This window comes from Chanodichthys erythropterus, chromosome 22 (assembly GCF_024489055.1).
Source record: "Chanodichthys erythropterus isolate Z2021 chromosome 22, ASM2448905v1, whole genome shotgun sequence".
Taxonomy (NCBI): Eukaryota; Metazoa; Chordata; class Actinopteri; order Cypriniformes; family Xenocyprididae; genus Chanodichthys; species Chanodichthys erythropterus.
This window is the reverse complement of record NC_090242.1, coordinates 33189782-33202845: the sequence shown is the minus strand read 5'-3', so window position 1 is coordinate 33202845 and position 13064 is coordinate 33189782. Positions and strand designations below refer to the sequence as shown.

Here is a 13064-nt window from a genome sequence, read left to right as displayed (position 1 = left end):
AGTAAAACGCAACGCTCTGTATCTGCATGTTCTTTTCTCAGAATCTTAACTGTTAATCCATAAAACAACATTTTTGGTTTTGACTTGGACCTCATCAGAACAGTTCTCTGTTGTAATTTGCAGTTGCTAAGAAACGGCAAAAAAAGAAAATATTTTGGTCTAAACTTGTGCGAAAGAAAAGGAGAAAGCGGAGGGTGAAAGAAAGCAAAACCCTTCTATTATTCACGGCTTTGTTAATGCAAAGAAAAGCTCTTGTTGTCTCGGGCCGATGTCCTTGTGTGTGGAACCGAGTCCGACTGGATGTCTTCGGCAGACGCTTCTCATGTCTGCTTTGCATTTATACAGTACTGAGGTTTTTGCTTTGATGGGACGTGTGGAACAGAATAGATGGTTTATATGTGAATAAAGGCTCCCAGATCCCCAAAAATGCACTGTTGTCTGTCCGTTAGTGGCTACGAGTCACATGACTCCCGGCTTCATGCAACAACTCTTATTAAAGAACATTTTCCCTGAAAGTTTGAGTCATAACAGTTTTCAAAAACATGATTATAGACAGAACATGGTTGTGAAAGTGGACTAGTGAGTAGATGAGTTTACCTGTTCGGTGTGATGATGTTTAATGTCCCGACAACCTCTGTAGTCCCATTTAGACACTTATATTGTTAGCATGATTACATTTTACATCAAAAGTTGACATAATTTAGAAATAAAAGGCATTTTTCCTACCCTGGTTTTAGCCCTGTGATTTGAACGCTCTGTTTTAAGGGGCGTGTCTGCTGTGAGACTTCAGTGTAAACGCCCACTGCTGTGATTGGCTGACATCTTTGGCATACTCTCTTGAAAACTTTTAGCACGTTTTTTTCTATTATAGCTCTCAAGGTAAACTAATAGTATTGATTATAGCATTACATTTAGCTCTATGGCATTATATTTAGATTGTGGCATGAAAGGTTGCAGTGATGAACATTGTAGTCGATCACAGACATCTTGAAAGCAGTGATCTCGTCACTGCAACTCGATTTCTGCACACTAACAAATGCTTTCATCATAACTAACAGTGCAAATGTGATGTAACTAAGAGATTCGTTGAATAAAACGGGAGTTTTGGTGCGAGTCCAGAACTCAGTCACTGATAAACTCGCGCTGTTTGATTGACAGCTCCAGTGATTGTAAAGGGAGCGTTCTTTGATCGCTTTCTATATATAATTTAATCATCATTTGAATAACAGATTATTTTCATCCTACTACGAGAAACAATGTGAAGTTGATCGTTTAGTCACTGGTTTGATTTACTGACACACAGACAAAGATCATCTGACTGCACATGAATCATTAATATCAGATCAGGCATTAGAATGAACACAGTTACTGACATGTTGTTGCATTACTGTCGAGTCCATATCGTAAAAGTCTGTTTGCAAAGCCTGCGCCGAAATGCGATTGATTTACCAAAGAAATCACAGAGAAATGTACCGAATACAAATAAATAAAGCTCAACTGAGACATTCACATTGTTAAAAATAAATCACCATATTCCTGCATTAGGATCCTTTGAAAGGTAATGTTATTTTAGTCCTGTGTCGCTCTTCTCTCCTCCTCATCTCACTAGCCTCGCCCACTTGCATGTTAATGTTGCAATGATGAAAAAGGCATTGATTTCTTCTGCTGAGGCAGTCTTTCACCTATTAAAATGAGTCGTTCACTGGGCCTGGTGTCAATAAAAGCTGTTTTTGGACTAACAAGGAAGTTTTTTTAGTTCTGAAACTTGCAGGATATTCTTATAGTATGATGACCTCTGACATGATTTCTCAATTCATGACCCCTTTAAAAACACACACAAGTGTGTATTATTGATGTATTTTATATTGTAGAATAAAACGTGACGATATTTTAAGCCACAGACCTTATCTCAGGTATTTAAGTAAAAACCCATTGACTTTGGGCTGATGGAAATGGAGGTGGTAAAAAAAAAAAAAAAAAAAAAGTGCCTAAAAAAAAAAATAACATCCCTGCGGCACTCTTTAAAACCACTCAGAGCGCCTTAGCATTGTGTTTGCACATTTTTGCATGTTTTACTTGGATTTTGACTACAATAGTTAGAGTAAAGACAATCTTTTCTGGGTTCAAATATAGAGACAGTGTGTGCGAGTCACTATTCACCTCACTGCGCAAGACGATTCTCTTCCCACATCTCTCTTTCTCTCCCACTCCTCTAACAGAAGGCTTTTCAGCCTGTTATTGCTGGTGTTGGCCACCCACAATGCTTTGCTTCTGCCAGAGAGGACCCTGCGGTCATGTTGTTTGTTGGCATCAGTTCTTGCCTTTTCTTTCTCTCTCGGTCTCTAGATTAGTTTGCTGAATCGAAACATCTTTGCAGTCACATTTATGAACTGCAGCATATTTTGTGGACACAATCATGCAGGAAAGCAGTTTAGATTTATTAAGAGACCGTGTGCGTGTGTGTGTGTGCGTGTTTATCCATGTAAACTCACACATGCTCATAGGACTCGGGTCAGATTCATATGGTGTCTGTTCTAAAATATAGCCTTGTGTCATTTTGTCATTTATGTGGGTGTATATATATATATATATAAATTCAAATATTCAATTCATTAAAGAATCCTGAAAAAAATGTATTACGGTTTCCACAAAAATATGAATCAGCACAACTGTTTTCAACATTGATAATAATCAGAAATGTTTCTTGATCATCAAATCATCATATTAGAATGATTTCTGAAGGATCATGTGACTCTGAAGGCTGGAGTAATGATGCTGAAAATTCAACTTTGATCACAGGAAAAAATTACATTTTTACCTTAAATTTAAATAGAAAACAGTTATTTTAAATGGTAATAATATTTTACAATTTTTCTATTTTTAATCAAATAAATGAGCCTTGCTTGGTAAGTATAAAATGCTGCTTTCAAAACCATTAAAAATTTAAGCAATTTTTGATAAATGCTCTTGAAAGTGGATTGGACTGAGCACCACAACACACTTGTAGCTAATCAGCAGTAGGGGGCGTGTCCACTCATTATGGGAGAGGAGAGTGAGCCAATCAGCAGTAGAGGGCGTGTCCACTCATGATGGAGGAAGAGTGAGCCAATCAGCAGTAGAGGGCGTGTCCACTCATTATGGGAGAGGAGAGTGAGCCAATTAGCAGTAGAGGGCGTGTCCACTCATGATGGGGGAGGAGAGAGTGAGCCAATCAGCAGTACGGGGCGTGTCCACTCATGATGGGGGAGGAGAGAGTGAGCCAATCAGCAGTACGGGGCGTGTCCACTCATGATGGGGGAGGAGAGAGTGTGCTGATCAGCAGTAGGGGGCGTGTCCACTCATGATGGGAGAGAAGAGTGAGCCAATCAGCAGTAGGGGGGTGTCCACTCATGATGGGGGAGGAGAGAGTGAGCCAATCAGCAGTACGGGGCGTGTCCACTCATGATGGGAGAGAAGAGTGAGCCAATCAGCAGTACGGGGCGTGTCCACTCATGATGGGGGAGGAGAGAGTGTGCCGATCAGCAGTAGGGGGCGTGTCCACTCATGATGGGGGAGGAGAGAGTGAGCCAATCAGCAGTAGGGGGCGTGTCCACTCATGATGGGGGAGGAGAGAGTGAGCCAATCAGCAGTAGAGGGCGTGTCCACTCATGATGGGGGAGGAGAGTGAGCCAATCAGCAGTAGGGGGCGTGTCCACTCATGATGGGAGAGGAGAGAGTGAGCCAATCAGCAGTAGGGGGCGTGTCCACTCATGATGGGAGAGGAGAGAGTGAGCCAATCAGCAGTAGGGGGCGTGTCCACTCATGATGGGGGAGAAGAGAGGAGTGAGCAAGAGGGAGATTTAAAGATAGACTGTAGAAAGAGAGATGGCTGAGAGACATTACAAAAAAGATACACTCAGAGAAAAAGATGGGTTATGATCAGGCAAGAGCTTTAGGACCCATGTTAATATTAGAAAAGCTTTCTAGCACTTGAGAAACCTAAGCAGGAAGGCCTGGAAATGGACGCTGAGGTTGTGTTGTTTCTGCTCCATACTTGAGTAACATTGTTTTTAAGTGTGTGCTGCTGGCGACTAACAACAAACTCACGCTTGTATATACTGTTGTGACTGTATGTTCATTTTTGTGCTTCCTTGTTCACTTTATTTTTCGCGAAGCATTATTTTGCTTCACTTTTGCATTGTGTGTGTGTGCAATTTGGGGGCGGAGCAATGAAGGGAGGGGTGTGTTTGTTTGGGCTGATTTCAAATATCAACGGTGCTCAACAACGATTTTGAGAAATCGCATACTGCACCTTTAATTACTCCAAACGGTGTTGCGTGTGCATATATATGTAATTTATTATATATTTTTATTGTACTTATTTTTTATTTTAACAAACATTTTTAATATAGTTTGGGGCAAAAGATTATGCTTTAGGTCTGTGTGGGTTCTGTTGCGTGTTTCAGTCATTTCGAGCACATAAAGAAGCTCTGCAGCAGGATAATCTACAACACCTGATGGACCGGAATAAACTCAGACTCCGTCCACCCTCTGGATGAGGAGCGATGGTGGACCTTTACAGTGGAAAAGAGAAGGATGACATGGAAACAAAGACCATCAAAAGAGACAGTATTTTGGGGGGTTTCTTTGACGATCCATGTCGTTGGAAGTATACGTGCCACTCGCAGTCAAAGTGTTCCCTTGCTCCTATTTTATAGAAACTTCCATCATGGAATCCATCCTGCCATTTCTTATTTACTGCAGTGTTTCTTGGCTTTTGTAGCAGTATGTAGATGCCATGACATTCAGTCCTGTAGCTCCTGTAACATTTTATAGTCATTATTTTTCATTTATTCTTTTCCAAAGTAGATTTCATAAATGATTTATTCTTGCATTTTTGTCTTAGATTTTACTGTCCCATCTCCTCCTGTTTCTTTTAGTTCTCTCCTGTCTTCTTGCATTCCGTTCCTCCTTGTTTCTATCCTCCTATCCTCATTGTTCACACATCATCTCCCTGTCATACCCGTAGCCGATTCGATCCGCCCCGGGACGAGCTGACGGTGCTACTGCCAGCTGAGGGGAAGCGGCAAGTGTCCAGGTCAGTGTCTCAAACGGGTCCAGCTCAAAGCAGCTCTCCTGAATCCTGTCTGCTCACTCTTGTCTTTCCACTTACAAACTTCGCTCCTGAAAACCATCATGAGCTGCTTGTGGGATCCAACCTGCTCTTGGGATTCAAACTAACCATCTTCTGACTAGCCTGGAATTGTGTCCTTGAGATCCTGTTTGCTTTATTCTGCTTGCACAACAAATCCTGATCACTGTACAGTATGTTCTCATCCTCTCACCTCAGTTGAGTCATCATTAATCCACAAAGTATCTCCGTACGGAACGGAAATCCAAATCACAGGCATTAAGGTGGTGGGTATGAGGGAATGTTAAAGGGTTAGTCCACCCAAAAATGAAATTATCCCATGATTTACTCACCCTCAAGCCATCCTAGGTGTATATGACTTTCAGACGAACACAATCGGAGTTATATTAAAAATATCCTGGCTCTTCCAAGCTTTATAATGGGAGTTAATAGTAACCAATATTTTAAAGCCCAAAAAAGCACATCAATCCATCATAAAAGTAATCCAGGGGGTTAATAAAGGCCTTCTGAACCGAAGTGATGGGTTTTTGTAAGAAAAATATAACTTTATAAACATTATTGTGTCTGACTGAAGGAAGATAGTCATATACACCTAGGATGGCTTGAGGATCAGTAAATCATGGGATCATTTTCATTTTTTGGGTGAACTAACCCTTTAATGAAGGTCATTATGGGAACGGTTCTGGTGGAGTGAAAGACATTGGTGGTGGACCGATATGGCCAATGCTGATATAAAGCATAAATTCAAATTATAATAGTATAATAGATGTCAACACAAAATTCCCACTTCCTACACTTTATGCCAAATATCAGCCATTATATCGGCCTTGGCAATCAGTGGTGGATGAAGTACACAAATCAAGAACTTGAGTAAAAGCACAGATATGTATCATAAAATATTACTCAAGTGAAAGTATTTAGTGTTCCTTTTCAATTTTACTTGAGTGAAAGTACAAAAGTACTTGATTTTGTATGTACTTAAGTAAAAAAGTACTGATTGTTTATTTTGTAATTTTATATAGGCCACTTATATAATTTAATTTTATATTATATATTTTATATAATCCTATTGCTCAAAATAATTATGAATGATTATGAATTGTCAAATAGCCAGCACTAGTCAGTTTAGATGGAAGATTAGTGGATGCGGATACATAATATGTAATGTGTGTTGACAAACAATATAAAAACAGACGAAACATATTGGGCTAAATACATTTAAAAAAATTGCTGCAGCAGCAGCGGGGAAGATGAACATACATACGTGTTATTTTAATTTGTGTTAGAGTTGCACGATTCTGGATAAAATGAAAATCAAGATTTGTATTTGTTTCTTTTTAAATAGAAATCATGATTCCCCTGATTCTGAATAGACAACTAAACAAAACTGCATATAACTAGAGGACAAAATATTAATTGCTGCAGTATAAAAATATTTAATTAATTAATTTAAAAAAATGGGTTTGAATGAATGATTTAATGACTCACTCATAACTACTTCACTTGTTTCATTACTAGATGAGTCATTGTTTTTAAACAAATCTTTTGAATGAATCATTCAATGTCAAATACTTTTTATGTCACTTTGGCACCTCCTAGTGTAATGTAATCAATAAAACCGTTATTTGAAGCGGCAAGTTTTAAAATGCGATTTGATCTGATTGAATCGAGATCACGATCTATAGACACATTGATGTGGATGTGTCGCATTAAAGCATTTCAGTGGGCTTAAACAGATCGCCCTTTACAGCAGATTTAGTTCACAAACTACTGACAGTTGTGACCTAAATATGATTTTCAGTAACAATAATTCATCCTAAAATTCAACATTAGTAGGCTAACTTACTTTTCGCCATAAGTCGTGCGCGCACTCAGAGGATCCTCAGTTCTTGGCTAATTTTCAGTCAGACTTGTAAATTCAGTTCACTGGAGAGTCGCTCTGAACGGATCATTGAATCAGTGATTTGTTGACGCAAGAACAGCTGCAATATGATCAGTCCAATTCTCAAATGAATTGTTGATGCGATTTGTGAACCGATTTAACAGGATGATTGAAAAGAATCAGTTTGTGCACAAATTGTATTCTGTGAAGGAGAAGTGTGGGTTACTGTAGACTTAAACATAGTAAAAAGCATATTTATCTTAAGAAAATATAGATATGCAGTTTGTTCAGTATGTTGTAATTTTCAAATCTTTCTATCTAGTTATTTAAACATTTTGGAAGGATGTGTTTTCAAATTTTGATCAGCAGATTTGCATTGTATTTCAATTTTTGTTTGTATCATTTTAAATATGGTGTCTGCTGTGAGTGAAATCTTTAGCTTGAACAAGAGATGCAGACATGAAGTGTGAAGATTCCCCTTCGTTAAGACCTGTCAGTCAGGGTTTATGGTGTAAAACAAACACATTGTTACTGTTATGTAAGAGGTTTTCTCATAACTTTTTTTTGTATTGGTGTGTGTGTGTGTGTGTGTGTGTGTGTGTGTGTGTGTGTGTGTGTGTGTGTGTGTGTGTGTGTGTGTGTGTGTGTGTGTGTGTGTGTGTGTGTGTGTGTGTGTGTGTGTGTGTGTGTGTGTGTGTGTGTGTGTGTGTGTGTGTGTGTGTGTGTGTGTGTGAATGAGGGAAGGGTTGGGTGTGGACACCATTGAATCCAGCTCTTGCTCTGCTTAAAACACTGAAGTGTCTCTTGGTGTGTGTCTCTCTTTCACATACACACATACAAAATGAAAAAAATAAAATAAATAAATAAAAATCAGACACTTTTAGGGTGTGTTAACACTTGTAGTTCGGTTGTTTTGGTTTGTTTAGTCTGGACAAAAAAAATAAATAATAATAATTAGTCCTGGTCCGATTAGCTTTAAAGGGTTAGTTCACCCAAAAATCACCCTCATGTCGTTCCACACCCGTAAGACCTTCATTCATCTTCAGAACACAAATTAAGATATTTTAGTTGAAATCCGATAGCTCCGTGAGGCCACCATAGCCAGCAATGACATTTCCTCTCTCAAGATCCATTAATGTACTAAAAACATATTTAAATCAGTTCATGTGAGTACAGTGGTTCAATAGTAATATTATAAAGTGACGAGAATATTTTTGGAGTGCCAAAAAAACTAAATAACGACTTATATAGTGATGGCCGATTTTAAATCACTGCTTCATGAAGCATCGGAGCACAAATGAATCAGTGTATCGAATCATGATTCGGATCGTGTGTCAAACTGCCATCGGCTGAAATCACGTGACTTTGGCACTCCGAAGAGCAGATTCGATACACTGATTCATTTGTGCTCCGATGCTTCCTGCAAAAATTGGCAATTTTATCACCGAACCAAAAGATACTGAACTTAAAGGCACAGGGACACGTTCACAACCTGAATTTTATGGTGTATTTTGGCCAGCTGGGAACTCGTGAAGAGCTTATAAAATGTGTAAAGGAGTCAAAACAGCAGCGGGAATCCCTCCGTCACACACACAAACGATCTGCTGCGTGGAGACGCGCGTCTGATGCTTGTGAAACTCGTGACTATGGCAAGAAAAACTGATATGTGTGAGGATTCCATCCTTTTTAAGTTCTCATCTTCCTGTTTTTGGTTCGTTTGCATGTCTTTGGTCCATGTTGTGTTCATACATCATTCGAACCGCACCAGAACATGAACCAAACGTGAAAAGTGTGAACACACCCTTAGTCTTGATTTTGTTTTGGGCTCTACTAGAATAAGTTTCATGCTTGAATCTTTCAAAAGCACATAATTTTTCTCATATTTGTCTTTGTTGCAGCTCCTCTCTTCCCAGTCTGTCAGCTCCGCTCTGTTTAGTTCCTGTCTCTGTGAAGCCCCTCCTTCTGCAAAGCACACTGTGCTCTGATTGGTTGGCTGGATCAGTATGTCGTGATTGGTCAAGCAGTTTGAGCGTGTTTGGGATATGTCCCACCCCTTACCATAATGGCTAACTCAACCAGGCCCCGCCTCCCTGAAATATTTAAATGAGGAATATTGTGACGTGTTCGTTCCCGGAAAAAAAAACTCAAGAATACAATAGAGGCGTTTCAGGGAGTTTGGATAAAAGTGTCTTCCAAATGCATAAATGAATGGCAATATTTAATATACAGCTATAGAGCAGGAATTTGGACCAATGAGATTTCATTGTGGGCGGAGCTACCCTGTATTATCATGTTGTGCTTGTATTGGTCATTGCAGGTTAAAACAAAACAATGGGAGAAATGTCGTTTATTAGGTTAACAGCTAACATTGGGTTGGTTTTCTAACCTTTGTATAATAATTTTCAAAGTCAAAGGCTAATTTCTACATCTAATTGAGATATTACTTTACTCTATATATCTGAAGTCTCTCGCATGTGATTCTGTTGAGCAGATGTTTGATTTTAATTGAATAGAAGTGCTTTGACTCTCTCTGAAACACGTTCAAGGACTTCATTATAATCAACTCCAAATTAAACTGGTCTTCAAAGATTCTTTTCATCTAGATTTGTCGAGATTTGCACTTTTGCAAGGTTAAAATGTACTTTTGCAAGACTTTTAAAAGAAATTAGTTAAAATGCTAAAACTACATGTTGTTAATGCTGCATGACTTTTTATTGCAGAATATATACTGTGTATTATAAAGCATCATTACAAAAGTATCTGTGCGACACATGTTCCTGTGGAGCGACGTCAGGGGTTAACCTACGTAAAGCCTAAGGAATGTCACGGTCAGCACCTCGACATCTTATTTTCAAGCTGTCGTTCAGCACACTCAGTGTGTGTCTCCCCTAAAATTAACCCCTCGTAAAACCAGAACTCCACGGTCAAACATGACCTTAACCTGGACATCTCACTCTAAAGCTGTCAATCAAACGTAAAGCATGTCCTCTCAGCGAGGAGATTCCCGTGTGTGTGGCATCATGTGTGCGTGAGTGTTTTAAAGGGTGCAGAATACCATGTTTCACAGGCGAGCAGAGGTTACGTTTGTTAATGGTCACGAGTGAAGACGTTAGCCTTTGAAGTGTCAGCTGATGTTGTCGATTTGAGATGGTCATTGTGTGTACGCTTCAGGCCTCTGTGCGCCTCTTTAGTCTTCTTAGAAGCAGTAAAATTGACCTTGTTCCTTCATCCTACATTACTGACCCTAGAAAGTGGTGCACAACAGTGCTGGCATGGAACAAATTGCCTCTAATTTCTTTATTGCTATAAATATAGACTCAAGATTTATGTATTTGAATTGCATAGACAATTTCCATCCATTTCGGTTTCAGTTTTAACAAACTAATAAACTTAATGTGTATTTTTCAGTGAGAAATCGGTGAGATTTCTGCAATAGTTCTAATAAACTGAATGTGTTTTAAATGCACAGTACTCATATTTGTCATCATTAAAGGGGACATATCATGAAAATCGGACTTTTACTGTGTTTAAGTGCTATAATCATGTCCCTGGTGCATCTACCAACCCAGAAAATGTGAAAAAGGACAACCCTGTAACTTTGAGTTTCATTCTAAAAGTTGTAATTTCTTCCTGAGTCTCTCCATCAGTGTCGACTCCGGTTTGAACAATGTAAGGCTGAACACCGTTACTGACAATCCTCATTTTGGCTGCGTGAGATTCTCCAGCTTTGTTGTTGTTGAGCTGTTAAAGCTCCGCCCTCTTCTGGAAAGTGAGCATCTCGTTTGCATTTAAAGGGACACACACAAAAAACGCATGTTTTTGCTCACACCCAAATAGGGGAAATTTCACAAACTATGCAATTCATATACATAAATTTTAAATTTAGATCTAAATATATTAAATGAATTCTATATTAACATATTATGTTGCTGTATATGTCAGTTTTTGTTTAGTCATAGTGAAATCTCAATGGTCCCAAAATCCTGTATATTAAACACTGAATTTGTTCAGATTGGTTTGCATTATTTTGATGTTTTATTCAGCATTTTACTTTCAGTGATGACTGAAACATGCAATTGAAACCCTTAACTTGGACGAAGTGTATGGCATTTTGTTTCTGCAATTTGTAACTCGTGTAAATGAATCCAAATATAAGTCAGACTATTGCAGTCACTGTTGGCAACATTTGTCCACACAGACGTAATAATTAATGACACATAACATGTACTAACACATTCAGTGCTGTTAATGCACGCTGACGCAGACAGCACATGTCAGCGTGTCTATATGTATGCAAACACATGTAATGTACACACAGGCTTGTGCCATTGTAAAGCCGTAATCCAGTGTTGGTCTGGATGACTGGAGTTCTGCTGGTGAAGATAGATCATCCCGTCAGCCTGGTGCAAACATGGAGATCTGGGTGTTTGCATATTGACTCACATCTGCCGTAAATCATTATACACACATTAACACACACACTGTGTGTGGCTGCAGTTATTAGCAGTGGTATTTAAAGGTTCTAAAGAGGATGTTTTGTTTTATACATTTTTGCAATATTACTTGAAACTGTCTTTACTAACTGATAAAAGACTATTTATTAGGTGCACTGAAAGGAATAATATTAATATACATCATCTGTGCATGAGGTAGGGCCTTATAAACATCAGCCAATCGTTTACACGATCATCGCATAAACGATTGGCCCTCTGGCTTGTCAATCACTGCCATGATGTTCATTGTGAGAGACGAGCGCGGCTGCGCGCTCCAGTAACTTTCCACGCTCCACAGGCGCCGCATGCAATGTTTTTGTCAGGAGACAGGAGTATGCAGATTATGAGTTACCTGCGGTGAGTCCGACATAATGAATCCACGAACACGACACAGCGAATGCCGGTGGTAAACACTCGTGTTCCAATACTCGTGCACAAGTTTTGGGAGGCGTTCCCTCGAAATTCCCTTGATAAACTCACTAACAGTCTTTGGTTTCTCAGTCCACGAAAAGATCCTCTTTAGCACCTTTTTTGGGTAAAGGCCCGTTCGCACCAAGAACGATAACTGAAAAGAACACTATAAAGATAGCTATACATCCACACCAATGCATGATAACATTCTGTTGACTCTCATGTTTTAATTTGTTCATCAGCTGGAAATCGTTCTGAAAATGATTCCAAATTTTTGCTCTCTCTCGTAATCATTTGTATAGTATGGTGTGGATGTCTATATTCTCAAAAAAGTAGAACGATTATTAAAACTTTTATTAAAGTTTTTTTATTTACTTATTTTTACACTTATTTATTTCTGTATTTGTTGTATTATTTGTGTATGTATTGAATTTCTTTGCTCGTTTATTTTGTCTTAAACTCCCAGAATGTTCTTAAAATTAAATCTTGCATTGTCCATCAGAATTTTATTTATTTTTATTTATTTATTTATATGTGTATTTTTGTTTGTTTGTTTTTATGCATTTATTTATTTGTTTGTTTGTTGTTGTGTATTTATTTATTTATTTAACCACCCAGAACATCCTAGCTTCTGCTTGGCAGCATCTTGGCAACTACCCAGAAGACCTTAGCAACTGCATAACAATGTATGACTACTGCTTTGAACACCATACCAGTTATTTAATGAATACACGCTGGCAACCACCTAACAACACTACCCAAATCTCTCAAGTAGATAGCAACATGCTAAAAATGCTCCAGAACACCACAGCAGCTGCCTAGCAACACCCTGGAAACCACACACAACGGACAGTGTTTGCATGGGCAGGAAGCACTCATTGATCTTGCCGATAACAGGCTGTTTTTGTTGTTGTTCTAGGAGACCCCAGCGCCTGCCTGGAGGAGGAGGGGCTGGCGGGAAATCCCAGAATCCTCAGCAGCAGCAGCAGCAGCAGGGATTGCAGCAGCAACAGCAGCTTAATCAGATGCAACAGCCCAACGCAGACCAATCAGGTGCCGGCACTAAGCACGGAGGGCGGGGTTACCAGGGGCAGCAGAACCAGGGTGGGCGGCAGGGCGGGCCGCATCACGGCTACAGCCAGAACCG

At 39.2% G+C, this 13064-nt stretch overlaps 1 protein-coding gene across 2 annotated transcripts in view; it reads left to right on the top strand.

Moving 5' to 3' along the window:
- ctif (CBP80/20-dependent translation initiation factor) overlaps window positions 1-13064 on the top strand; it is a 78319-nt gene that overhangs the window by 41224 nt on the left and 24031 nt on the right. Inside the window, exons 9-10 of one of the 2 annotated variants that reach the window (XM_067374983.1) lie at window positions 5009-5077; window positions 12837-13064. The exon at window positions 12837-13064 is cut by the window's right edge and continues 262 nt beyond it. In XM_067374983.1, coding sequence (XP_067231084.1) covers window positions 5009-5077; window positions 12837-13064 — 297 coding nt within the window. The remainder of the gene's footprint in view (window positions 1-5008; window positions 5078-12836) is intronic. The other variant, XM_067374984.1, reaches the window with a different exon arrangement.